This window comes from Erythranthe guttata, chromosome 5 (assembly GCF_056151865.1).
Source record: "Erythranthe guttata isolate IM_541 chromosome 5, IM_541, whole genome shotgun sequence".
In the NCBI taxonomy this organism is placed as follows: domain Eukaryota; kingdom Viridiplantae; phylum Streptophyta; class Magnoliopsida; order Lamiales; family Phrymaceae; genus Erythranthe; species Erythranthe guttata.
The window spans coordinates 561,563-588,807 of record NC_142537.1 but is presented as its reverse complement, the minus strand read 5'-3'; the positions used below and the strand labels follow the sequence as shown (position 1 = coordinate 588,807).

At 32.6% G+C, this 27,245-nt stretch overlaps 3 protein-coding genes across 4 annotated transcripts; all 3 read right to left on the bottom strand.

Moving 5' to 3' along the window:
- Nucleotides 1-7,907: 7,907 nt before the first annotated feature.
- LOC105959023 (transcription factor MYB124) lies at nucleotides 7,908-11,124 on the bottom strand. 2 transcript variants are annotated; one of them, XM_088818379.1, is made up of 12 exons: nucleotides 10,986-11,124; nucleotides 10,633-10,689; nucleotides 10,367-10,523; nucleotides 10,208-10,254; nucleotides 10,057-10,113; nucleotides 9,871-9,943; nucleotides 9,678-9,733; nucleotides 9,409-9,582; nucleotides 9,060-9,329; nucleotides 8,845-8,969; nucleotides 8,593-8,744; nucleotides 7,908-8,502 (listed from the first exon to the last, which is right to left on the bottom strand). In XM_088818379.1, exons 3-12 carry the CDS (start codon nucleotides 10,457-10,459, stop codon nucleotides 8,416-8,418), a joined length of 1,134 nt encoding a protein of 377 aa, XP_088674505.1. In that variant the 5' UTR covers nucleotides 10,460-10,523; nucleotides 10,633-10,689; nucleotides 10,986-11,124; the 3' UTR covers nucleotides 7,908-8,415. The 2 variants fall into 2 exon arrangements, with proteins under 2 accessions (XP_088674505.1, XP_012838500.2); XM_012983046.2 differs by having other exon boundaries at nucleotides 10,790-11,111.
- A 5,771-nt stretch (nucleotides 11,125-16,895) lies between these two features.
- Nucleotides 16,896-19,424, bottom strand: ATHB13 (Homeobox-leucine zipper protein family). The gene is made up of 3 exons (XM_088818370.1): nucleotides 19,034-19,424; nucleotides 18,520-18,941; nucleotides 16,896-17,586 (listed from the first exon to the last, which is right to left on the bottom strand). The coding sequence occupies exons 1-3, from the start codon at nucleotides 19,158-19,160 to the stop codon at nucleotides 17,185-17,187; spliced, it is 951 nt and encodes a 316-aa protein (XP_088674496.1). The 5' UTR covers nucleotides 19,161-19,424; the 3' UTR covers nucleotides 16,896-17,184.
- Nucleotides 19,425-24,745: 5,321 nt separating this feature from the next.
- Nucleotides 24,746-25,827, bottom strand: LOC105974649 (transcription factor PRE6). Its single transcript, XM_012999765.2, has 2 exons — nucleotides 25,578-25,827; nucleotides 24,746-25,083 (listed from the first exon to the last, which is right to left on the bottom strand). The coding sequence occupies exons 1-2, from the start codon at nucleotides 25,704-25,706 to the stop codon at nucleotides 24,931-24,933; spliced, it is 282 nt and encodes a 93-aa protein (XP_012855219.2). The 5' UTR covers nucleotides 25,707-25,827; the 3' UTR covers nucleotides 24,746-24,930.
- Between the last annotated feature and the right edge of the window lie 1,418 nt (nucleotides 25,828-27,245).

Sequence of the window (27,245 nt, the reverse complement as noted above, 5' to 3'; positions counted from 1 at the left end):
TGATGAAATGAAGTCTTTACATGTTAACCATACTTGGATTCTTGTACCTAAACCTCCTGCATGCTCTTTAGTGGACTGTAAGTGGTTGTTTAAGGTTAAACATGAATCTGACTCTGTTAGATATAAAGCTAGGCTAGTGGCTAAGGGGTTTACCCAAAAGGAAGGTATTGATTATACTGAAATATTTGCTCCTGTTGTGAAATTCACCACTGTTAGAATCATGCTTGCTTTAATTGCTCACTTTAACTGGGAATTAAAACAAATGGATGTGAAAACTGCTTTTCTGCATGGGGAATTAAATGAGCAAATATATATGTGCCAGCCTGAGGGTTTTTGTGATAAAAAACATCCTGATTATGTGTGCCTTCTTAAGAAATCTTTGTATGGACTGAAACAGTCACCTAGGCAATGGAACAAGAAATTTGATGCATGCATGATGTCTTTAAATTTTAAACGGAGTTCATATGATCCTTGCTTGTACTTTAAAGAATCTGCTAAAATTCCTGTGTTCTTGCTTATCTATGTGGATGACATGCTTCTTGCTAGTCCTTGCATTCAAACTGTTAATCATGTGATTAAATGTCTTAGTGATGAGTTTGATATGAAACTTCTTGGTAATGCAAAAAGAATTCTTGGCATGGACATTATTAGAGATAGGACTGGCTGTACTCTGTTTCTGAATCAATCCTCCTATATTGAGAAAATCCTTGAAAAATTTTCTATGTTGTCTGCCAAACCTGTGTCTGTTCCTCTTGCTCCTCATTTTTTGCTAAGTAAGGACCAGTCTCCCAAGACTGAGCCTGAAATTTCTGAAATGAAAAATGTGCCATATGCCAATGCCATTGGCTCTGTTATGTACTTGATGGTTAGTACTAGGCCTGACATTGCATATTCTGTGAGTTGCTTGAGTAGATATATGTCTAATCCAGGTTTGCCTCACTGGGAGGCTCTAAAATGGCTGCTTAGATATTTGAAAGGTACTGTTAAAACTGGTTTGATGTTTTCAAAAGGTAAATCTGAGATTGAACTCTGTGGTTATGTGGATTCAAACTTTGCCAATGATAGGGACAATAGAAAATCTTCTACCTCCTATGTGTTCACCTTAAATGGTGCTTGTGTTAGTTGGAAATCTCAACTCCAACACATTGTTGCTCTGTCTACTACTGAATCTGAATATATAGCTGCTACTGAGGCTATTAAAGAAGCCATTTGGCTTAAAGGGCTGTTGTTGGAAGTTGATATGCTTAATTCAAAAGTGGTAGTCTTTTCTGATAGTCAATCTGGCATTCAACTGTGTAAAAATCCTGTTTTTCATGATAGAACTAAACACATTGATGTGAAGTTCCATTTCATTAGGGATGTGGTTGAAAAAGGGATTATTGACCTTGAAAAAATCCCATCTGAGTTCAATCCTGCTGACATGGGAACTAAATGTCTGCCTTCTGAAAAATTCTGTTCTTGTTTGCAAAACTTGAACATTCTGTCCAAACCTTGACTTGCTGTGTGCTAGTTTGTAGTCTGTGTGACTTGGTATTTATGCTTTCTTTGTGATTGCTTGTTTAAATCTTTTTCTATGTGACTAAGATTGTGCTGTCTGTGTGATTGCATTACTGCATTTATTTTAAAGTGCAGATAAGTTGTATTCTGAGTGAATTCAACTAGATATACTTGTATGAACTGTGTGCTCTTACTGGTGTGTCAAAAATACAGCAATGATGACTTCCAAAAATTTTTTTGTAAATTTTCACTAATGATTCACATTTGGTCCAAGGTGGAGAATTGTTGGATTTTGGCCCAAATATGTTCTGGGCCATAAAGCCCAATTGCCATTATATATACACCACCATGAGTTGAGCCCAAGTTAGTTTAAGTGAGCCCAGCCCATTTAGTAGCCAGATCCATCCGTTGGATCTCAGGCTTAATCTGGACCGTTCATCACCTCACTTAAATAGCTCTTTCTCTCTCTTCGTTTCACTCATTCTGAAACCCTAATTTCTCCCTCTCTTCTCCGCCGCTACTGCTTCTGTCTTCTTCCTCCCTTGTACTGCCTGACTGAGTTATGGCTGGAGGTCAAAGTGCACGGTACAGTGCTGACTTTGACCCTCCGGTACAGCCTTCACCGGCTCTCTTTGACTTCAGTCCCTATATATGTTGGCATGGAGGCTGGAAGAGGGTAAGACAGAGAAAACCCTAGTCAGACCTAAATCCCTTCGTTTTTCTTCTTTGTGAGTTCAGAAATTGGGGTTTTGGTGAGTGGGTTAGCTTGAGTGCTTGATCTGTTCTTCCTTCGTGGTTTTCTGGGTATTTTAGGGTTTTGAGTGTGTTTGAGAGAAAGGAGATCTGTTCTCCTTGAGGTACTCTGGTGGTGTATATTTGGAAGTGTGAATCTCTGGTGTGAAATTGGAAGACTGAGCTGAAATCTCAATCTATTTGATTTTCCAATCTGTTTCATACCTTGTATTTCTTTCTTCCTTTTATATTTTCATACCTATATATATGAATTCTCCTTGGCAGTCTTGGGCCCAGCCCAGTCTGGACAATATCATACCAATGTGGAGTTTGTGCTATCCCCGCGGGGGCCCAACATATATATATGTATATATATATGGTTTTTTTATTTTAATTAATTGTTCAGTTGGTGAATTTAGTTATAATAACTGATACAGTTACAACAAGAATTCAAGAAAGTATTTGTTATTTTGCTGTATAGTATATAATATCAAGATTAGGGTTTTAGCTAACTAATTCTGCCAATTAATAAAGTCAACTTAAATGAGTATAACAATTTCCTAATTATAAATATAATAATTCCTTGCAATTTATTTTTTTTTATCCAAAAAAATAAAAAATAAGTGAAGTAAAAAAGAAAAGTTCAAGCAAATAAATGATTATTAAAAGTTGATTTTATTATTTTAATTAATTTGAGAAAACAGCAGGATCTTATTTTTCTCCAACATATATATGTATGTTAGTTTTACTCAAATTATTTTATTTAGTTAGCTTGATGGATTTGTTTATTAATCTAAAATACTTAGGCCCCGTTTGGTTGTCAAGATAAGCTATAATTAACTAAATAGTTGGATTTAATTTGATGTTCGGTATCCTCAATAAATTGTCGGGTCGACCCGCCAAAATTATATAATCATAGCTTATCGTGGCTTACTTTGCCTTCTAATAAGTTTTTTTTTTTTTTTTTTTTTTTTTTTTTTTTTTTTTTTTTTTTAGGTTTCAAGCTCCAATAAAATAATTGAGTCTCATTAGATTATTTATTAATCTAATCTTGGCTAGTCTTATCTTGCCAACCAAACGAGTCCTAGTTACTTATAACTTATTGTTGCGCGCTTTATAACACTCATTGCTCGCCTAGGGGCCTCCCGGTTATCGATGGAGCAACAAGACAAACGACATTTGGAGGACCGTACGTGGCATCGATAACGTGCAACCACGACGCGACACTTGGCAGCGTTATAGACACAATCTCTTCGAGATCGGTGCACAAGATCTATTGTTCAATCAAATTATTCAGCTCAAGGGATGGAGGGCGACAGACTAATTAAAGCCTCGTTTGATTTGGAGATTAGCCATGATTAACTAAAAAAAATCAGACATACTTGATAGATTAAATAACAACAAATTTTAAACTCAAATTTCAAACATGTGATATACCATAATAAAAATTGATTTTTTGTAAATTAAAGGCTCGTCCGATTACCTAAATTTTGAAAAACGTTCGGTTCAGTAGATTAGATAACTAAAATAAAATAATATTTATGTTTTTTTTTCTTTTTTTGTTTTTTTTACTACATGCTTAGAAATACGTTCAGTTCACTGGATTAGATAACTAAAATAAAATTATATATATATATATATATATATATATATATATATATATATTTTGTGTTTTTTTTCCTTCTAATTATAACTAGCAATTGTACCCGTGCGATGCACGGGACAACAAATTGCATGTTTTGATGTTGTAAGTATATACACAAACATTTGATGTATTCGTATGATGAAATTTTTTATTACAATCATTCATTAATAATTAATCAGTGGAACATAGTAAACTGTCCACTTAGTAAACTAAGTCTACTTACTACACAAAACAAAAAATAAAAAATAAGCAAATTTTATCGGCAACATATCATCGGAAAAGGCTATCTCTGCATCTTGCATCGTAACTAAGCCCTTCTCCTAACCTTCCATATATTTGTGTCAAGATCAACTTCATGCTTCCCCGACATATCGATTGCATCGACGCTTAGAACTGAAACGATTCACACATAAACGTGTTCAAGTGGGACAGAGAAGTTGAAAGTTTTTGGGAATCCGAAAAATCGGAACAAAATAGACTGAGATGGAAAATAAATAAAAAATTACAAAAATTTATGCTGGAGATAAAATAATATTAAAAATGTGATAAAATTCGAAAACAAATAAAAATTAAAAAAAAAATATGCTGGAGATAAAATAAAAAAAAATTACAAAAAAACAAAAAAAAAAAGAGATTTTAATTAGAAGATTTAATTAGTTGTGCATTAGAGATTTTAGGGCTGAAAATTAGGAGCGAAAGTTACAAAAAACGAAAAAGAGATTTTAATAATTAGAAGATTTAATTAATTACAAATATGCCATTAGGGTTTTTCTAAGGTTGCCCAGCGTTTCTTTCTTTTAATATTTAGAAGAGTTAATTAGTTGTGCATTAGAGATTTTAGGGCTGAAAATTAGGAGCGAAAGTTAAAAAAACGAAAAAGAGATTTTAATAATTAGAAGATTTAATTAATTACAAATATGTTATTAGGGTTTTTCTAGGGTTGTCTAGCGTTTCTTTCTTTTATATATTCGCATAATAGCTAGGTACGATGCGAACAATGCAATGACTCCGGGCAAATAGAGCTGTAGTCACCGGAATACAGTAACGCCGACGTATTCTCCGGCGCTTTGCCGTAAACGTGCCTGTGAGTCTTCACGACACGAATGTTAAAGTCAACGTCGTTAGTACAGTTTGTGTACATGGGCTCAACGACTCCCCAAGCTTGAGAAAGTACGATTTCGGTCAACTCTCGGCGCTCGTTGGTGGTCAGGGGCCAGTCTTTGAATTCGCCGGCGATGAACTCACGCGCCTTTTCCTGGTCGTTGAATAATTGGCGGCAGTCGACGGAGATGGATTTCTTCGCCCGAGGAAGATCGAATTGCCGGAGAAACTCGGGAACCGAGCATGGGGGACGGACAGGGGCGTACCCATGGTTATGGTTGTGGTTCCCCCCCCCCCCCCCCCCCCCCCTCCCCAAAGATTTTTCTTTTAGCTGTTTTTTCTTTTTTTATTTATGTATTAGTTAATTCACTTTCGCCCCCGAAACTTTTAATTTTGTACACTTTAGTCCTCAAAAACAAAAAAAAAATTCCTCCCTTAAATTACCCCTATACTTCAGCCCCCAAGAGAACCCCCTGGGTCCGCCCCTGGAACGAAGAATCCAATCGTGGAAAGAAGATGCGAATGCGAATTTGAAATTGACGGCCATGATTTGTGATGATGTCGAGGAGGAGAAGCTGCGCCGCCTTGGGATTTTCTCGAACCCACGCATAACTAAGTACAATGATTTTTTGCAGGAATATTCCATGTTAGAGAGAGAGAGAGAGATCTAGAGAGAAAAAGTAGTGAAGAAAGGAAGGTAGGGGAGATCTAGTAGTATTTAATATTTATAAGATTGTGGTTACTTGTTAATTAATTAATTACTCCTTAGTTTAGTACAATCATAATCCTTCTTCATCATATTTACTAATTTAGGGTTTTTTTTTTTTGAGTAACATCTAATTTAGGGTTTTTTTTTATGAGTAACATCACATCTAATGTAGGGTTTAATTCTTCCTTTTTTTAACTAGTTAACCGCGTGTAATTTAGGAATATATTTAATAATATTAAATACAAAATAAATTATATAAATATATAATAATTTTAATATTATAAATACATATTTTGGAAAATCAAAATTTTAAATACACTATTATGTTAAATATTTGAAAATTTCATGTATACTGATAACTGATATGTAATTTTCTTTTTTTTTTTAATCCAAATTTAGAAAATCTAAATGAGAAAAAAATTGTTCCAAAATTAAAAACGACGTAATACGAAAATCCATTTGAACTTTTAACCTAACTATTATTTTTATTTTTATTTATATTACGCCTTTTCGGGGCAGAATAATTGCCGGCAATCGACGGTGATAGACGACTTCGCATGAAACGGAGTATTTCCTGTCGAAAGATTTCAAGAAGAAGATGAAGTTGACGAACTAATTGAGTTGTAAATTTGAACTCCTTAATTCGACGAAATTGGCTCGATCAAATTAAAACGATTTGTCAATACAATTTCGACAATAACGCGATTTAGTAACGGAAAAAAGTTCGTATTAACGTGATGAAATTCATACATGCATGCATGAACACAAGTTGAAGAAATAAAGCATATCACCACAATTAAACTTGCATGAATATAGAAATCCTAAATCAAGAATATCTAATCAAGAATGAATTCTGGAAGACGAATATCGCCAAATTGATTGCGATCCTCGTAGAACGTAACAGCAGAGCGGGGACAAGGATAAATCTGGTAAACGGAGCGCAGCAGCGCCGACGCCGCCGTCGGCTGCGGCGGATCATGGTTGGAAGTGTGGCGGTGGTTCTCGACGACAAGGAAGCTGATGTGAACGCGCTCAGTATGGAGTGGGAGGAGGGATGCGACGATGGGCGACGATTTAGCGACAATGATTACGGCCAACTCGTGACGCTCCTCGGGAGTGAGTGGCCAAGCTGCGATTTGGGGGGCGATGGTGCGACGTACTCTATCTAGGTTCTTGAACTGGCGGTGGTTGAAGGAGACTGAGTTCCGGATGAGTTCACTGTCGACTCGGTCGATGAACTCAGGCACCAAGCAATTGGGGCGATTGATCCAGTTGAAGCGGACCGATTTGAATGCGAGTTTGATGTGGACGATAATAAAATGGTGGGACGACGGCAGCGGGTCGGGGCGTGGGGTTTTTTCGGTGTCGTGCATAGTCAACATCAATGATTTGCTGCAGAGATTGATGGGATATGCCATTTTCAATGATCGGAGCAAGTTTTTTAGAGAGAGAGAAGAGAGAGCTAGAGAGAGAGAGAGAGAGAATTGGAGATGAATGAAAGAAAATCTTCAGAGCAAAGTGATGATGAAGTACGTAGAAATTAATATATATAGGATTTTTTTTATTATTATTTTTTTTTAATTAATTGTTGAGTTGGTGAATTTAGTTATAATAACTGATACAGCTACAACAAGAGTTAAAGAAAGTATTTGTTATTTTGCTCTGTTTATAATATCAAGATTAGGGTTTTAGCTAACTAATTAATAAAGTCAACTTAAATTAGTCGGATATTGATTCAATTTGTGTATACCAATTTTCTAATTAAAAATATAATTTTTTTTACAATTTATTTATATCGAAACAAATAAAAAAGAAGTGAAGTAAAAAGGCAAGTTCAAGCAAATAAATATTTATTAAAAGTTGATTTTATTATTTTAATTAATTTGAGAATAGAGCATGGTCTTATTTTTCTCCCAACATATATGTTAGTTTTACTCAAAATTCTTTTATTTAGCTAGCTTTATGGATTGTTTATTAATCTAATTTTACTTCTAACTATCTTTTTTTAAATTTTTTTAATAAATTGGATTGGCCTTATAATATGACATACAATGCAACGCACACGCCCAAAGGGATTCGAATTTTCTACATCATGCTGTCTGAAAAAAAAACCGAGTTTTTAACACACGTGACAATATTGGCCACATATTAAGGTAACATCAATCGATGCCATTAATCGAATTTTCTACATCATGTTGTCTGGAAAACAAACATGGATGGAAATGAAATAAAGAAGAAAAAGAATTAGAACACCATGAAATTTTACATAACATTGTACTCTGCACACCAAAATGTACGAAAAGAGGTGTCGAATTGACCCTCTTCTGCTCAATCTCTCTCTAAATTCTCCTTAAAACGTAATCATGGCGAGTTGCCACCGTATAATTATCGAAACTTCTGTCTGTACTGTAGGCTTATCTAGCCAAAGATTAAAAAAAAAACAATTTGGAACAACCGATCGCCAAATCCTAGTTCCATGATCAAAACAAAAAAGAATGACGCAACATACGAAAACCACTTCAGAAACGAAACGAGAAAAAAAAACCAGAATGCTCCCCAGCACCCCATATAAAGCAAACGCACTTCTTCGAGGGCCTATTTGTAAAAACTCAGGCCGATTTAAAATTAAAAAAAATAATAAAAAAATTTCTCTACAATCCACAAAAACTCCAGATGGATGCTGACGATGATTTTGAAATCTGCACAAAAAATAATTCTTAAAATTTGGGAATTATAGACAATGGAGAAGGGACCTCTTGCATGGTGGATTCTGTGAGGGGCAGTCCATTCCTAAAGTTTTCATCAAGAAATGCTTTTCCTGCAAAATAATTCATCAATTAAAAGGTCTGTATCTATACGTGTGTGCATACATATATATGTATATATAGTGATACTATATTAATCTTACACTTTCTGAAAACTTTGGGCTGGGAATGGAAGCTGCCAATGATCTAAACAACGGAGTCACGTGAACAGGGGAACAGAATTCCGTGCTCGAATATTCAAACATGTCTTCTCTATCACCGCCCATGTCGCCGCCACATGTCAGCACGATATTCGCTGGATTCAAATTTAGAAACATCGTCAGCTCGGTACAATTAGGCTCTATTTGGTTCATCGATTTTAAAATGAGGAGATTTGGCAAACAGATCATTAGTACCTTCGTTTTCCTCTGCAAGAAAATATTGACCGGATTGTAATTCGCATTCTTCCGTTATATCGCAAGGTGCATTCGATAACAGAGTTGACCCCGTACTGTATTCAGAGCTAGCTGAGGAGGACTCCCTACACAATCAACCGAGGTTAAAATAATCGGCATACGAAATACAACTATAGTTAAAGACTTAATCGACCCTCTTAGTTAGTAGTAGTTACCTCCACGAAGATCTACTGCCTTCGTCGCAGCTTCTTAAATCCTCCACTAACTCTTTAAATTTCTCCACATTAAAATCAATGTCTGAATTTTTTATCGGAAGAAGATCAACTTCTTCGTTTTCTTTGAGAAAATCTTGAAGAACAATCCAAGCCTTTTCAAGGCTCTGCTCTGTTTGCTCTGTATTAACTTTTATTGCAAGCGAACTAAGCAACTCTTCTTGCTGGATTAACGCAAGCATCTTCGGATCGTCTTTCCCAAGAAATGTTGTCCTGATTAAATCAATATATATTATATCATTAAACAGAAAAAAAAATTAATATGACAAAATTAAATTAAATTTTAATTTACCTTGTCTTTTTAAGAGTCGGAGCATTTTCGGAGGTCAGCGCATTATTACGGAAAATTACCCTTTTGTTGTTTAAGTTGATGAAAGAAGCGGTGGTGTTTTCTTTTGCTAATGCTTCTTTTTTCGCTCTCTTCTTGCAAAGAGTGGTGAAACGATTCTTCACTGCGTTATCGGTTCTGGCAAAGACAAGAATAGGATTCGTTTATTACAACAACCTTAAACTTTTTATTTAACAAACATATATTTTTGGGCGATGTTTGAAATTTTTTACCTGCCCGAAACCACCTTCGCAATCTCAGTCCATCGGTTTCCAAATATCTTCTGTGCCTGCAATGTAATTCAAATTTCTATTCGACTTAAAAAATGTGGGAATTTACGAAAATGTCGTAAAGTAAACCTTTTTTTTGCAAAATCGAAAAGAGTAGGAAAAAAAAACCGAGGAGCTGGAAATATCTGATATATACCTCACATAAGAGCATATCTTCCTCGGGCGACCATCCGCCTTTCTTGAAATCGGAATTCAAATAAGTGAACCATCTGAATAAGAACAAAAGTTTAATTTAAAATTTAAATCAAATAAAGGAATAGTTTCAAGATTCGTCGGATCGATAAAAAACAGAGGATGGTGACTCGAATTGATGTCCACCAACCTTCTTCGACATTGTCTTGTCGTTTTATCCTTGAATTTCGATGCAATAATTGCCCAACTATCACAAAATTCAAACTCATAAGTTTCACTCAGCCATTTCAAAAATAACCTTCAAATAAATACCAAAGAATCAATTTTTATTTTTATTTTACTTTTCAGTCCCGTGTACTCGAATCTGCTCCCGTAGAATATCGTCCTCCTGTAAATTATCAGACAACCCATTTCTCCTTCAGATTAATAAATTGGATTATATAAACAATCACCTGAACATAAAAATAATAATAAAAAAAAAAAGTTATTGTAAATTTCACCTCTTTAGACCAGGAAACTATATGCCTTTCTTTCTGCTTTGGCAGTTGACCATTATTTGCATCACCATTGTTGCTGTTGTTCACCTTCTTCATGGTCTCTGTAACTTGTAAATTTCTCTTCCTTCTTGCATGCTCAAAAGCAGATTCTTCTGTATGTCTGAGAAATATATGTATATATAAAAAGATGGTCTTTTATAATAACCCGAAAACGGAACAGAGAATAAAAACAACGGAAAAAAAAATGGAAGTGTTGGTCTTTTACGTACCGAAAAGGAAAAGAAAAACAGCCTAGGATTCTTCGACCTTTTTTCTCACTCCGCTTTCTGGAGCAAAACAACAAACACCTTATGCGCATTAAAAAAAATTGAAAAAATTAAAACCCACAATCATAATTAGGAACCCGTTTCAAGAATTCAAACATACAAATGTAACAGTAAAAACTTGTCTTTAAATTACTCCACCCGCATCAAATATCGAGATTCGAGAAAGAAGAGTGTAGAAGAACTTGCAATCCAAGTATATATTTTTGATCGAGGTTTGAAAATAATGAATAAATAAATGAAAAAAGGAACGCTGAAATCCACGAGAGTATAGTTAATGATGGGAGCAATAGACAAACCCCACAATCACCCCACGCTCACTGTCACTGTGTGTGTGTGTGTGTGGTGTGTGCGCTGCCGCCTATATTTGGTGTGGTTGGTTGGTTGGTTTTCTCTGTGTAGGTACTTGACGATGTTCGTGACTCAACTATTATTACACTATTTTTTTATTTTTAAAATAAAAAATAAAATATCACACTATATTTCCCACTCTCACTAAATTTGGATTCAAAATTTGAGCAACGTTTTTTTTTTTTTTGACAAGTTGTCTATTAAATTGTTATATTAATTTGAAATGTTAAAGGTCGTTTTAATTTTATTTTATTAATACTGTATCGACTTTAAACGTGATTTGACCATTTTTTTGGTTTGAGTTTGACAAAACTTAAAATAAGAAAATTGTAATTCTTTGAGTTAGACTTCTAGTCCAATTTGAATTAGTATTACCTGTCGAATGACAAAATTATATGTGAATGAGTTACATTTTAAATTTTAATTAACTCAAATATCAAAATTGGGGAAATTGTCCACTAATTCATGCATATCTTTCTCATACGACGTCCAATCAACGAGCTACAAATTTTAAGTTCCGGTCAAGTTTTGCCAAAAATGAAATTGAAAATGGTCAAAAAAATCATGTTTGAAGTTCAGAAGTGGTATTTCATTTTATATTTATAGAACTTGGAATTTTGAAAATTCAGTTGTAACTTTTCTGGGGATTGGTGATTCAATTCAGTGAAATAATATACTATTTATGAAATAAATAAATGGAATATGTCAGATTCAAACTATAGGTTTATGGGAAGGCACGTGATAAAAAGAGAACCGGATAGAGGAATGTTTATTACCTCCCATATTTTTTTTGGTCACCGGCCAGCCTGTTTCTGACCGTTCAACGACAACCTTCTGTTACAAATATAATCTCTTTCTTTATTTTATTTTATTATTATTATTTTTCTTTATTTTTATCTTAATTTGATGCAGTAATGAAGGTTTTTGGATAAGGAGATGCAAACCTTAATTAGTCCTTAGTTAATTATATTTTCTTGATTAGATTATCTTCATCCAAGAAGATAGACTCATGATTTTTTTCAGTCAAACCATTAGTATATATATATATTACATCTTCCCCTCAACTATGAATTTTCTTACACATTTATCCTTATGGTGTTAAATTCATCATAATCATCTAGATTTCGTAGAATGTGCTCTAGTTTGTACTCGTTTTGTGTAAAAATACAGTTTCTGATGCACCACAATCTGATATATACAAGCCAAATTACACATCTGATGATCATCTTGCTTCAAAATATGAAGTTCGAATGGGATAAAATGGGTACAAAAGTGATCGTATTGCGTATAACCAAGAAGATTCCACTAAATTTGAAACCGCAAGAGTTAATGTGTCAAAAAAATTATAGTTAACGGTGTTATTGTAATTACTCAAACATGAGAGAGGTTTTCGCAATTTTAATATAGTTCAGGGGTGGTTGTAATTCACACTATATTTAAATTATTCATACTTTGTTTCTTGATCATATCTTTGATTATTCGTTTCAAGGAATCATTTCTTTCTATTGTGGGAAATAATAAACTTTTATTGAATTATTTATTGTAAGAAATTGGATGTACATTCGGATGAGCATAAGGTACAACATTTGGCTTTACAAGAAAGGAGTGTGAGAGTGGAGCTTTGGTGAGGCCCAAGTTCCCAAAGAGATTGATAGTTCCTTTTGCAAATTTCAATTGTTCATCATTTCAATTAGCGCGTCGGTTTCCACTAATAGGGATGTGCCAAGTGTCCCTACATTTCTGATTAACCCATCAATTTCAACTAACCTTAATTATCTTTTTTTTTTTTTTTTTTTTTTTTTTGGTAATGCAGGAACCCGCAGCCAACCATATAGGTGCACTGGGTAAACCTACACTCTCGTATAATAGCTTGCAAACCATACGAGAGATGTAAACCACACTAGGCTAACCATGTGTGACAAGCTCGACCTAGCGACCGTTGACAAGGGGATTCGAACTTGGGTCAATTGACCCAAGCTCCCTTGCTCCAACCGCTAGGCCACCCTTGCGGGTTAACCTTAATTATCAATTTGATTGTAAATTGATAATTAAGATTAGAGTATATAGGGGATGCTTGGCTCAAGGCAACCCTTTTCTCTTTTTGTTACACAATTTTATTTTTGGGTTCAATTCATATACAATAGTGGATCTTGAAATTCTAAGAGGGCGAGTGAGTGATCTAACTTCCCATTAATTATTAATAATGATGGTCCATTCAATAATACTTTTAAGTTTAATAGACTAATTAATCTCATTAAGTAAGATATCACTACTTTATCAAGGGGAAAAAAACACTTTCTTGCCAAATCATCTACTAAGTGCGTGATTAAGTTTGTTTGTGGATTATCTTGTCAAAAAGCATCAAATTAAGAAAGTTCATCACACACTTTTTCATATATAAAAGGGACCCATGAAAAATCTAAGTTACGCTCCTTCTCTTTTTTTTTTAACACAAAATTGAGTTGTGACCATATATAAATGATGGATAGAGGGAAAGTGATGGGTATTTTTACCCTACATATATATATATATATATATATATATATATATATATATATATATATATATATATATATATATATATATATATATTTATTTATAAAAGTTTATTGGAGTTGCAAATATAGTTGAAGACTACCAAATTACTCTAACGTCCTTGTTAAACAATTGAAAATATTAAACCTCTTAGTTTAGGAGGTCATTCCACACAAATGACTCTCTTTATCCTAATTTATTGTAAATAAATCTTATTAATATTCCATTTACAACCCCCTCCTTTTTTGAGAAATTACATTCAAAATCCCTGTAGTTTGTAGATTTCTTACATTCCACCCCCTACATAAGGGTGTTAATATAAGAAATCTATAGATTACAGGGGTGGATATAACTATGAAAAAATGAGAAGTTTTTTTTCGTAAATAAATCTTACTTCCGAAAGGTTATCGTGGTTTAACCTCTAGAATATTCGAGACATAAACTTAATCCCACATTTGAAATAACAAAGTGAAAGACCCCACGTGGGGAATCATAAAATGAAGCATATATTTCTCTCTCTCTCTCTCTCTCTCTCTCTCTCTCTCTCTCTCTCTCTCTCTCTCGTCTCTCTCTCTTTTTCATTTTGAGCAAATGGAATTTTATATAGCTTTATGTGAAAGTAGGGTTTTTATGTAAAATGGGAATCCTACATTGGGGGTGGGGTATATATTAGGGTTTACCTTTTGAGAGTAATTTTCACTTGGTATATATATATTGCTTTCTCCCCCATCTTTTTTTCTACCCACGCTCTCCTAAAAGAAAGAGAGATTTTGGGAATCCTATGCATCCAATATTCATACTTTTCTAACATATATTATGTTATCTTAGTTACTTGTTTTTCTATGTATGTTATCTATATACACATTTGGTGGAAGAAGCTTCTATATATAGAGAGATCGTAAAACAATGTGTGTATAAGAGTCGGTTGATCTGATTGGTGGAGTAAGAGAGTGTGTTGTTATTTGTCTGCATATAAAGTTATTCGAGTGTGAGTTACATTTCTTGTGTAATTTGCAAACTATTGCTCGAGGGTGTAATTTACCCGATCATATATATATATTTCAAATAGTAGATATGTACACTCTATTGAGTGTGAGTTCGATTTTCTATTTATAGAAATTTAACTGTATTAATCAATAGTTAACCGGTTCTAATTTTTAAGATGGAAACTCAAAATATGAACATAGTTAGTTCTTAATGAAGAAACACACACACCATAACACACATTTATTAATCTCAAAACTTGTATGACAAATCAATTAGTGGGGTGAGGGTGCCTGCAAAAGCTATGTGTTTCTTTAACATATTTCGATAAAATTACATACATATATATTTTTTTTTTTCTTATTTTTTGTAATTAAAGAAAATCAAGAAATAAATAAAAAAAAAAGATTCGGACAGTGAATCAGTTACCCCACTGTGGGCTGCTTTTTTTCAACCTGTAAAATTGGGTCAATTTTGTGTAAGTAATGGGACAGCCTTATTTAAAAACAATGCCCACAGCTTATCTTTAATGGGCCAATTTATGTAATAAAAATGACTTATCGGCTGGCCCACTTACTTAGCCCACCATAAAGTTGATATTAATATTATGACTAATCCGGATCATACTAATACCGTTTCCAGGATCCAGACCCGTATTAAACTACAAACACCGTTACGAGGATATTTTGGTAATTACACGATGGTATCATATGGGCCGAGGACCCACGTGGCATTGGGCTGATATGGTTGTCTCTATCGTTGGGCTTACATATCATTTTTCTTTGTCCGATTATTTAAACTTAAATCAATTCTGGAAATTATATAAAATATTTACATGAAAAAATTAGATAAAAATATCTCATTAGATTGCATAATCTATGTAGCAGAAACTTCGATTTCTTATCGTATCCGCATTTCGGTCACGTCTTCGTGTCCGACGTTCGAGGACACATTATGGGTCCTTCATTTTGCAATTTCTGAAAAATTAAAAATATATTTAGATAGCGAATTTCCTTAATTATTTACTATCGCAAATTGATAGTTGATAATAATATTTATTTTAAATTTGTTTGTATGCAATTGTATAAAAGATAATTTATATAAAAATAAAATATTATATATGTTTAGATTGCATATTTCTAAATATACCCTTGTACTTTTATTATTTGCACATTTCCCCCAAGTTCTCGTATCCTCAATTTTTCGTCTCCCTGTATCACCATTTCCGTATACAAGCCGCGTAGTTATTTATTGCAATATTTCCTGAAAATACCAAAAAATGATAGTAAATCTTTTTTTTTTCTCAACTGGAATAAAGCTAATTGTTTATATATTATAAATGATCCGAGTACAGAATGCATGTGGCCACTTGAGCAGCAGCTTTAGTTGAGCATATAATTATTAATATTTTCTACTAATTAATATATATTAAATATGTATATAATTAGAAATATGGCATCTCAGAAACTATTATATAAAAAAAGCCAAAAGTCTTCCATCCATATTTTTATATACCCTGTGCACATGATCCCAGATTGATCCTCCTTTTTATTTATTCATTATTTGCTGTTCAAATATATTTTTAAATGCAAATATCTTTAATTAAATCATCTTCTTCCTTTTGAAACTACTAATTATCCTAATCATTAATTAATAAATTAATTAGAAAATGGAGCCTAGTGCCCTTTGACAGGTGTTGGCGTGTAGCAATCCCCATCTGTCATACTGTCTAAAAAATTATTCTTGATATTATTATTATTTGAAATTTTGCAAAAAAAAATCAATTATTTATTTCAGATATTTTAGAAAATACCACTTATCTACTTTAACTACATAAAATATGGCTTAATTTCATTTTACACCATCGAATTATTGTATTTTGGCATTTTGCATTCCAGTAAAAATATATTAATAGCACTTTACACCCTCGAAACAGAATCGAGATCGGAGAATGATTATTTGATGAAAATGAAATGGAATAAATTAAATTGGAAATGTCCCCTTCACGAGAATGACTATTTCCCAACTTTCCTTTGTTTTCTTTTTTCTTTCATCTGTTTGTCCTTTTCCCCTTCCCTTGGAAAATGTTCTTCATTCTTTTTCTATTATTTTTTATTTTTCTTTTTACAGCTGGCAATTGGGATTTTTAAGGAAAATATTGAAAATTCCAAAGAAAATATATATATATATATATATATATATATATATATATATATATATATATATATATATATATATATATATATATATCATATGAATATGATATTGCATTGCCAAAAAATACAAACCAGAGCAAATTTAATAACTAAAAAAATCAATTAAAAAAAAAAACATGGTAATAATAGGTAATTACTTTATGAATTACTTCCAAGAAAAATTTAATAAATATTTTACTCTTAAAAATCTAAACACTTGATTCAAGATCAAGTCTTCCTCGATTATACGAGCAGGTGATGATATTAATTTCCCTCTCTTTTTTTACTAATTTGTACATCAGAAACATTAAAATCTGATATATCATCATCTCCTCACAACACATGCAAAAAACCATCCGGCCCGGCCCGGCCCGATGAGGCCCGGCCCGTTTACTCGGTTTCGGAAAGAAAGAAGACACTCGGTTTGAATTCATCAATTGAAGGGTTGTTGCTCGAGCCACGGCCAGAACCCGGCCTGGTCATCGACACCGCAAAACATGTTGCACAAGCTTTCTTCCTTAACGTTATTGCTGCTTTGGTCCATTTTGTTGCACTGGATTTCGGGCCGGGTCGAATCGTGAAAGAGTTGCTGGGCCACTCCGATATTATTGTTGTTGTTGTTGTTGTTGGGCCTCATTGTAAGGGAAGAATGGAAGAGGGACCTGCCTGCAATATTGGAAAGTAAAGGGCTGTCGATGGCTGGTGGAGTGTTTCTCGAAATGTCGAGCTTTATTTCGGAGCTGTTTTCGCTTCTGTTGCTGCATGAACCTTCTGTTTCTTTGTTCAGATTTATTGATTCCGTTGGTTCCCTTGTACTTGTCTTCAGTGCCAATATCTGCACCAATAATTGCTATTTACTCCCTCCGTTCCATAATATATATGTGCCGTTTAAAGCATTTTTAAACGCACTAAAAAATTACTAATTAAATAGGATTTAATTTAAAGAGAAAAAACAATCATGTATTTAACGAATAATAAGATACGTTTTGCCATTAAATGATACGGCGATTAGAGAAAATATATGTTCGAGAATGTTCGGGCTACTAAGGATAAAACTCGTAATAATAAGTGCTTGATAATATGAAATAATATTTGTATACCTATGCCAAGAAATTTAAGATTATATTACCAAAACTAAGTCTATCCTTTCTTTTTACTCCCTTCTCTCCATTTTATTGTCGTTTTCGGTTAATGTATACGTATTAAGAAAAGTAATATAAGTTTATATATTCTAGGAAAATACTAACAAATTGAGTAAAATACCCCTCTCATTTAATGTATTATTGGAACTCCAGATAAAAATAACGACAGAAAAAAATATCTAAGGTCACAAATAATATGAATCGAAGAGGGTACTAAAATACCCTGTCATTAAATGATCCCATAAGAGAGAGTTAATTTTTGAAAGAGTTGGTCTAATAATGATAAAATAGAAAAAACTAAAATATTCAATAAGATCATTGTAATTCTAAAATAACAGATAATTTGAAGATCGAGTGTCGTAGCGTAATTACTTATATACCAAGAAATTTGATCAAAACTTAGGCCTCGTTTCATTTTAAGCTACGTTGGGTGGGCAGATATGTCATGATTAGTTCAATAACCGGACCTTATTTAACACTAGGCAAGTCTAATGCTTTCTCGGGCCGGGCCCAAAAACAATAGTATTTTTTTCATTATTATCCGGCCCGGCCCGAAAATTTGAATTTCACCGACAAAAATATGAAGACGAAAAAACCAAAATTAACAAATTAAAGTAATTAATTACCTCAGCATGAAGTTTCTGATTCTGCGACAAAAGCGCGTCGTTTTCAAGCTTAACAGATTCGAACTGCCTCTTGAGAATCTCGTAGTCTTTCTCGAGCTGCTTGGTCTTCCAACGCGCGCGTCTGTTCTGGAACCAGATAGCGATCTGCCTCGGCTGCAAGCCGAGCGCTCGAGCCAGCTGCATTTTCCTCTCCGGCTCCAGCTTATTAGCCACCTCGAAATTCTTCTCCAACGTCTTGACCTGCTCCATGTTCAGCCTCCTCTTCTTCTCACCCAGCTGTGACCCATCCTCATCTGACAGCTCATCATCACCGCCGCCGCCGCCACCGTGGATCTCCTGGTGGTGGTGATCGCAGCCGCCGCCGTCCATTATCCCTGTCGAGAACGCCATCGTAGATCTCTTCCCCAGCAGCGAAGCCACTCCTGTGTGTACACATATATACACAGATATACAATCAACAAAATTTATTATTACAGTATAAAAATTAAAAAGAAATAAAAAAAAAAATAGAAACCGTGAAATTCTTGAGGGGTGGTGCAATTGGAGGGGAGAATTGAAGGAAGAGAAGTGGCGGAGGGATGATTCAGATCATGGTCTTGATGTGGGATTTGCAGCATGAAATTTGAATGGAAGAAACCCATTTTTTTTTTTTTTTTTTTTATTATGAGTGCTGCTGCTACAATTTCATATGACCTATAATTATATTACAAGCCATATATGATATATCACTGTGTGTGTGTGTGTGTGTTTAGAGAGAGAAAGGGATGAGAGAGAGAGAGAGAGAGAGAGAGAGAGAGATGATGAAGAAAATGATTGGGAGAGATGGACCTAGCTAATAGCTTAGGTGAGAGAGAGATGCATTGATTTTTCTTGTGTGATGGATGGATATATAGCTTATATACCTTATCAGATTCAACAAATATATATATATATATATATATATATATATATATATATATATATATATATATATATATATATATATATATATATATTATTTATTAATTCCCTTTTTACTTCTTTCTTGTAAAGTGTGTGTGAGAAGTAGGGTTTTTTTTTATTTATTTAAATAATTATATTGGAAAAGGGTATTACGTAGTAAAAAAAAAGAGATGTGAAGTGGGCTGCATATTTTTCTACATAGACAGGTTGTCACTGAAAATTGAAAAATTTTGCATGAGCTGATTCCTTTGCTTTCCGGGGGGTGGGGGTGGGGGGTGGGGGGTGGGGAGTGGATTCAAATTATATGGTTTAAAAAGGAGAAGTGGGTGTGACTTAGGGGAACAAATTTATTTGTGAAATCATATATATATATATATATATATATAATAATTTAGAGACTATAGTTTTATTTTATTTTGGGTCAGATAGTTTAAATTGATGAAGTAAAGACTGTATATATGTGAAATCATATGCAAAATGCTGATGATCAATTTCAATCATATGTAAATTGTATTAATTCATACAAATGAAAGTACTGTCTCCAAATCAACTCAACACTAGAGAGAGAGAGAGAGAGAGAGAGAGAGAGAGAGAGAGAGAGAGAGAGAGAGAGAGAGAGAGAGAGAGAGAGAGAGAGAGAGAGAGAGAGAGAGAGAGAGAGAGAGAGAGAGGATGGGTCCGGGTGGAGGGGGGGCAGGGTATGCTACCTAACCCACCAACACATATCGTGGTGCACCACAGGACGATCTCTGCTCACTCCCCCCCCCCCACATTTTTCCTCTCTCTCACCACCCATTCCTCCTAAAACACGCATTCAAACACACACACACACAAATATTTATATATATATATATTTATAAATTAATTAAATAAAAGTGAGAGAGAAAAAGAAATAAAAAGAAGAATGGCCAAAAAAGAGAGAGAGTCACACTCTGTGTACGTGTATATATTTGGTTTGGAAACCCTACAAAGCTGTTGTTTATTTTGTCATTGTGCCCCCGCCCCCGGCCCCCCTCTCCAACTGTCCATTTCCATTCATTACAATCCTTCCACTTCTTATTCATTTTCAAAACTGTTACATTTTTCAGCTACAACACAATTTCATGATTAATTGATTCTTTTTTTTTTTTTTTAAAGAATTAATTGAGTTTCTAAAACGATGAATATTGTTAATCATTTCTTATAACTAAAACATAAGTATATTGAAGTTTAGAGATTGACGTTGGACTAAGTCATACACTAACACACCCACTGGTTGAATCAGTACTTAAAGTACGTTCGGAGGTATCGAATGCATTAAAAAAATTATAGGGGTTAACATTGTCATTCACGAACTTTTTTTAAATTTTTATATAAAATAGTAGAGATTTGAGAAATATTGGGAGGGGCCATGACCCCCTCGACCCTATGCTGGCTCTGCCACGGGGAGAAACCTGGGAAAACGACATTTAAACCTAAAAAAATCAGACTACAAATTTCAAAATCTTCCCTCTTTTGATCATTTCATTTTCATATTCATCTAATTCTTTTTTTTTCTCCTTTTTAATGAAGTGTTTACAATAATAATAGCAAGATTCAGTTGTATTAGGTAATATTTTTCACGTGGGTAAAGAAAATGAATCAAATAGTTTGATAACTTTATGACCACATCTTTCTATACCACAAAATTTTATTTCAAAAATTAAAATCATATCGAAAATCGGACATTCATATATATTCCAATTCTAATAAAAAAATTCAGATATCGAAATTTTTGGAATTTGAATTGAAAAATATGTTCCAAAATTAAAAAAATTCAGATCGGAACCAGTGAAATTCAGGAGTAGTGTTTAATTCCAATTCAACTCTTTAACACCAACGTAATATATTTTTGTACGTGAATAAATAGAATCAAAAACTTACATAAAGTTGTCAAAATTGATTTAAAAATAATAAATGCATGAGGATAGCACCATAGGAATTGAATTGAATAAAAATATATAATGAAGTTATTTAATAGATGTCAAATGTTCTTTTCCATGAAGAAGCCATTAGTTCTCCTATTTTAGTACAATTAATAGGGATATATATACATAAGTAAACATACATATATAACAAAAAAAAATTGATATACATACAAGTCATGGGACCCATTTTGAGTGATAATGTTGAAATGGGACCCAATTGCAAATTTTAAAAAGGGCCAAAAGACAATTTAATATTACTTCATCACATGACTTTATTAGTTGGAAGGCATGTTCTCATTTCCTGCTATCCTGCTAAATATTCCAATAATTCCTTACACATATGCATACTGCTATTATGTATATACATTAAATATATATGATATATATTTATATATTTAATTAATTTAATTTGTGAGAATAATATTACGTAGGAGATTACATTTAGATGAATCTTTCTTTCTCCTCCACATGCATTCATGGCTTGTGGTGACAAAATATCAGCTTGAAATATAAATTAGTTAATCAATTCATTATATTGAAAATTAAAAAAGAAATTAATTTTTTTTTTTTTTAAATGAAGCCCATGTGGGCTTGTAAACATGACGTCACTATTTCCCCCATTTCTTGCTCTTGAATGTGATTTGTCAACCACTGCTTTAAAATACTATTTTTTTTTTTAAATTGTAGTTGGGCCATTATATTATTTTAAATAAATATTTGTATCTGTATTTTGTTTTTGCTGAATTATTTTATTTTCTTAAAGGTGTTTATAACAATATTTATTTTATTTTATTTCTTCTAGTTCAAGTGGAAGTTAAACCCATGAGACAATGGGATGCAGAAACCAGAGAACATAGTATTAGTACAAATTGTCTTCATTTAAATGTAATTAATGGAAATTTTTAGTACTATAATTTTTTTAAAATTTAATTTAAGAAAGTATATATATATATATATATATATATATATATATATATATATATATATATATATATATATATATATATATACACACACACATGAGAGGTGTATATGAAGGCAACTTGTAACAGCTTAGCGTCTCATAAGCAATGTGCGTTTGTTTCCTAATTTCCGACTGGCATTGTCCAACAAATTGGCCCATTATACCTTTTCTTTTATTTATTTTTTATTTAATTATTTATTTTTTATTTTTTATTAAATGTAAATGTACGTTTTTACTTACGGTGTTTGACTCGAAAATCGACGATCCTGTTAATTTAATTTACTCACGAACCGGTGCGTAACTATTGAGGGGCATAGTCGGATCCGCCACAAAAGAAAATTCCATTTTTTTTTAATTATTAGTTTACATAATTTTTTTGAGAATATAATAATTCCTTATTTTAAAATTGAAAAAGAAAAAAGATTAAAAAAAAAAAAAAAGGAAGAAGTAAAATATATAAATAGATATTGAACAATAATTGGGGAATTGAGTAAATACGGAAAGATGCTCAATCATACAGAGTCCAACGTAGTACAGAGAACATAGTATTAGTACAAATTGTCAATCATTTCTAAATTACACCCGTGCCCTGCATGCTTTATTTTTCCATTTTAATTAATTACTGCCTCCTTTTTCTCTTTTATTGTTTTTTTTTTTTTCAAACTAATTACTTGCACACTATTTAAATATTATAATAATAATAATAAAAATTAATTCTTACATAAAAGCTCAAAATTACTATTTATGCATTAAAAAATTATTTAATAATGTTTTCTCTCCAAATTGGTTAAAAGAAAATAATTATTTCTTGAAACTCTAAAGTTATAAAATTATTTGAGAAAGTTAATTACTAAACCAAAAACAAAAACAGCTTAAAAATAAATAAAAGGAGTACTAATAGTTATTAATGAAATAAATACAAAATAATTTGAGAATTGGGCTAATATTAAATATACAAACCATTATCTAAGGCCCATAACAATTTATTCGAAGTCCAATAAGTGATTCCAAAACCACAAGTCCCACATTTGGGGATTTAAGGCCTTATAACAATTTGTTTTAAATCGATTTTTTTTTTTTCTTATGGGATTATTTTTTAAAATTAAAATGGCATCACTAATGAATATCTCACATATAATTGCAAATCCGATCTAAGAAGCATTTTGAAATTGATTTTTTTTTAAACAATTCGAAAATCGAAAAACTTTCGAAATGAAACTAAATAGACGCGATTCGGGAATTTTGCTCTAATCCACCACTAGCCATGACCTCGAAAATAAATAAACGAGGAACGTATACAAATAGCTCCGCTCGAAAAATGGTTACAATTTTTGCTTCGAAAGTGAAAAGGGATCCCCATAAAGCATTTTCATTAAGACAAGTAAAAAAAATTGTTAATTTTGAGTGAGTTCAAATAATAAATTTAAGTGATTATAAATTTTTAATTACGATTAACAACATAAATAGTAAGAATCATAACGAATATACATTAAAGCTTCACTTTGAAGAAGATCCATTTAAGAGTAATATATAATCTTAATTCATACTTGATGAAAACGAAAAACTATAAATACAATTTTTTGTTTGTATCAATATTGCAATAAACATTTATTAAATTACTCATTTTTAAACATTTTATGGAAAATTTAATGAATTGTACTATTAGTAACAAACTCATTTGCATTTTGCTACATTATTTTATTGGGTAAATTACAAACACCCCCCTGAGGTATGGTCAAATTACAAAAAAACCCCTCTTGTTTGGATAATTACATCTACCCCCTCAACTATGATTTTTCTTACCTTTATGGTGCCAAATTCAACATAGTCATCTAGATTCCGTGAAATGTGCTCTAGTTTGTACTATTTGTGTAAAAAATACAGTTTCCGATGCACCACAAACTGATATATACAAGCTAAAAATCACATATTATGGTCATCTTGATTCATAATGTAAAGTTTGAATGGGATAAAACGGGTACAAAAGTGATAATATTTCATATAATCTCGAAGATTCCACTAAATTTGATGAGTTGAGGGGGGTGGTTGTAATTATCCAAACAAGAGGGGTGTTTTTGTAATTTGGTCATACCTCAGGGGGGTGTTTGTAATTTAGCCTATTTTATTTATACGTTTATATATTATTTCATTTATTTATTTAGTTTCATCTGTTCATAAGTCGTAGGTCATGTCATGTAAAACTTTTCCCACCCATATAAAAGCTAAAAGTAGAAACTTTTTCCCAAAATAGCATAAATCTATAAGTTTGGAACTGCTATATATATATATATATATATATATATATATATATATATATATATATATATATATATATATATAATATATATATGAGTGAAGAAAAATGCAAAAAGTGTGACGCGAAATATATAATGATATTTATAAAAAAGTTGAAAGTCCTAAGTTGGCCAAATATAGTACTGAGCAAACCCTAGACAATGATGAAGGAATAATTAAAAGCGAAAAGTACAAAAGCATATAATTAATCTAATTAATTAATTATAATTAAGCTTTCTATATTACATTATTATAATTAATTAATCACATCAGCAAACTCCTAATTATGGCTGCTTGAGCACTGTTACTGTCCGTCGATTCGAGAAGCTCCGATAACCTATCGCTCAAATCATCCACCTCTCGGTGTAAGTTCTTTATGTAGTTACACGTCTCTTGCAACACTTTCGAACCCGAAACCTGCCACATTTTATATTTTTAATTTAATTAATTCCCCATATAATAAAAATCAAACAAAAAAAAATTCATTTTCTTATACTACATATGATCAATTTAATATAAGGGCTATCATCTTATTTAAAAACTTATGTATTTATATTTATATATAGATATACACATGTGGAACATGGATATTTTTTTAAATTGTGTAATATATTACGTTGATGCTATAAAAATCTGAAGAAATTAAAGCTACATTATTGTGTATAGAGAATATTAAATGTTTTTTGGAGGGAACAATGGAGTCCCACACCATGCAAATTGTTAAATTAAATCAAGATTGTGGGCTGTGGGCACACAATTATTACCAAATGAAGGCCACACGAAAATAATTATAATAATAATTAATATAATCAAGAAAAAAGAAAAATTTAAATTTAATTTGTATCAACATTTGAAATATTTGGTATACATATAGTTACATATGTATTGAAGGGGTATATTTATATGTATACCTTGTCGGAGCGCCTGTTACGGATCTCGGGAATAAGTTGCTGCAATTTGGACACGAGATCGGCTATCTGATCGTCGCTTATTCTGGAAACTCCCGACGACTGTCTCGAACGAGATCTTCTGCTAGACATAACTGTCACTTAACTTATGTAAGAAATATATTTTTATCCTATGAAGTGTAGAGAGAGAATGAAGTGATTGTGTTTGGTGTGATGAGTGAGAGAAAACAGAAATGAGAAATGAGGTTTATATAAACATTTAAGAAATGGAGATAAGTGTTATGGAGACAAGTTATGGACAGAGGGATAGGGGGACGGTATGAACAAAAATAAAAAAAACAATTATGTGAAATTAAAAAAAAACTAAATTAATTAATTAATTAAACAAAAAAAAATTATATTAGTAATGTTGGAAGACAATTGCATGGGAGAAAGCGGTGGGCTATATCATCACTGTTTTTATATAGAGACTTTCCCAATTGTCAACCAGATAATTTCTAAGACTAGTGTATGTTTTGTCTGCGTGTTACAGTACTTCAGGACTTCAGGCGCTATCAATTTATAATACAGTATATTTATTTTTATAGTGCATAAGCAACGACGATATTCGATTTATATACTAGTCAATCATGGGCTGCGCGGCTTGTATATATCATGAATAATCAATTAGGTAGTCAAGTACTTATTTTTCGATTTTGCTCTTATTTACCCTTGCGTGAATCTATTGAGGGGGTACTAAATGTCGTTCCCGCTATAGTTGTGATTTTGACACTTGTTTCAATCCGTTCTTTGAGTTGACTTTGTAATCCAAGGTCAACCACTTAATTTCTAAGACTAGTGTATGTTTTGTCTGCGTGTAACAGTACTTCAGGACTTCAGGCGCTATCAATTTATAGTACAATATATTAATTTTATAGTGCATAAGCACCGACGATATTCGATTTATGTACTAGTCAATCATGGGGCTGCGCGGCTTGTATATATCATGAATAATCAATTAGGTAGTCAAGTACTTACTTTTCGATTTTGCTCTTTTTCACCTTTGCGTGAATCTATTGAGGGAGGTGCTAAATGCCGTTCCCGCTACAGTTGTGATTTTGACACTTTTTTCAATCCGTTCTTTGAGTTGATTTTGTAATCCAAGTTCAATCAGCTAATTTTTAAGACTAGTGTATGTTTTGTCTGCGTGTAACAGTACTTCGGACTTCAGGCACTATCAATTTATAATACAATATTTTTATTTTATAGTGCATAAGCACCGACGATATTCGATTTATATACTAGTCAATCATGGGGCTGCGCGGCTTGTATATATCATGAATAATCAATTAGGTAGTCAAGTACCTATTTTTCGATTTTGCTCTTTTTCACCTTTGCGTGAATCTATTGAGGGAGGTACTAAATGTCGTTCCTGCTATAATTTTGATTTTGACATTTTTTCAATCCGTTCTTCGAGTTCACTTTGTAATCCAAGTTCAATCAGTTAGATTGAATAACCAGTGATTAAAGAGTTGTGAATGAATAAGTTACAGTTTGAATCTAGAAGAGCTTAAATTGACAACGCTGCAGTTAATATTCATTCAATAATATATTACTCTCACTCCTAACTTTCAATCTTGTTAATTTAAGTTGAAATTAGAAAGTCAATTCAGAGAATACCAATTTCGTGTT

What these genes read in the sequence shown, in the direction of transcription:
- LOC105974649 (XM_012999765.2), bottom strand. Translation starts at nt 25,706, where the DNA reads ATGTCTAGCAGAAGATCTCGTTCGAGACAGTCGTCGGGAGTTTCCAGA. An exon ending in GTAACAGGCGCTCCGACAAG is followed by an intron (nt 25,084 to 25,577) that starts GTATACATATAA and finishes AAAATGTGGCAG; the next exon opens with GTTTCGGGTTCGAAAGTGTT.
- ATHB13 (XM_088818370.1), bottom strand. Translation starts at nt 19,160, where the DNA reads ATGGGTTTCTTCCATTCAAATTTCATGCTGCAAATCCCACATCAAGAC. An exon ending in CACCCCTCAAGAATTTCACG is followed by an intron (nt 18,942 to 19,033) that starts GTTTCTATTTTT and finishes GTGTACACACAG; the next exon opens with GAGTGGCTTCGCTGCTGGGG. An exon ending in ATCAGAAACTTCATGCTGAG is followed by an intron (nt 17,587 to 18,519) that starts GTAATTAATTAC and finishes TTATTGGTGCAG; the next exon opens with ATATTGGCACTGAAGACAAG.
- LOC105959023 (XM_088818379.1), bottom strand. Translation starts at nt 10,459, where the DNA reads ATGAAGAAGGTGAACAACAGCAACAATGGTGATGCAAATAATGGTCAA. An exon ending in AAGATATGCTCTTATGTGAG is followed by an intron (nt 9,734 to 9,870) that starts GTATATATCAGA and finishes ATTACATTGCAG; the next exon opens with GCACAGAAGATATTTGGAAA. An exon ending in GCCCAAAGTTTTCAGAAAGT is followed by an intron (nt 8,503 to 8,592) that starts GTAAGATTAATA and finishes ATTATTTTGCAG; the next exon opens with GAAAAGCATTTCTTGATGAA.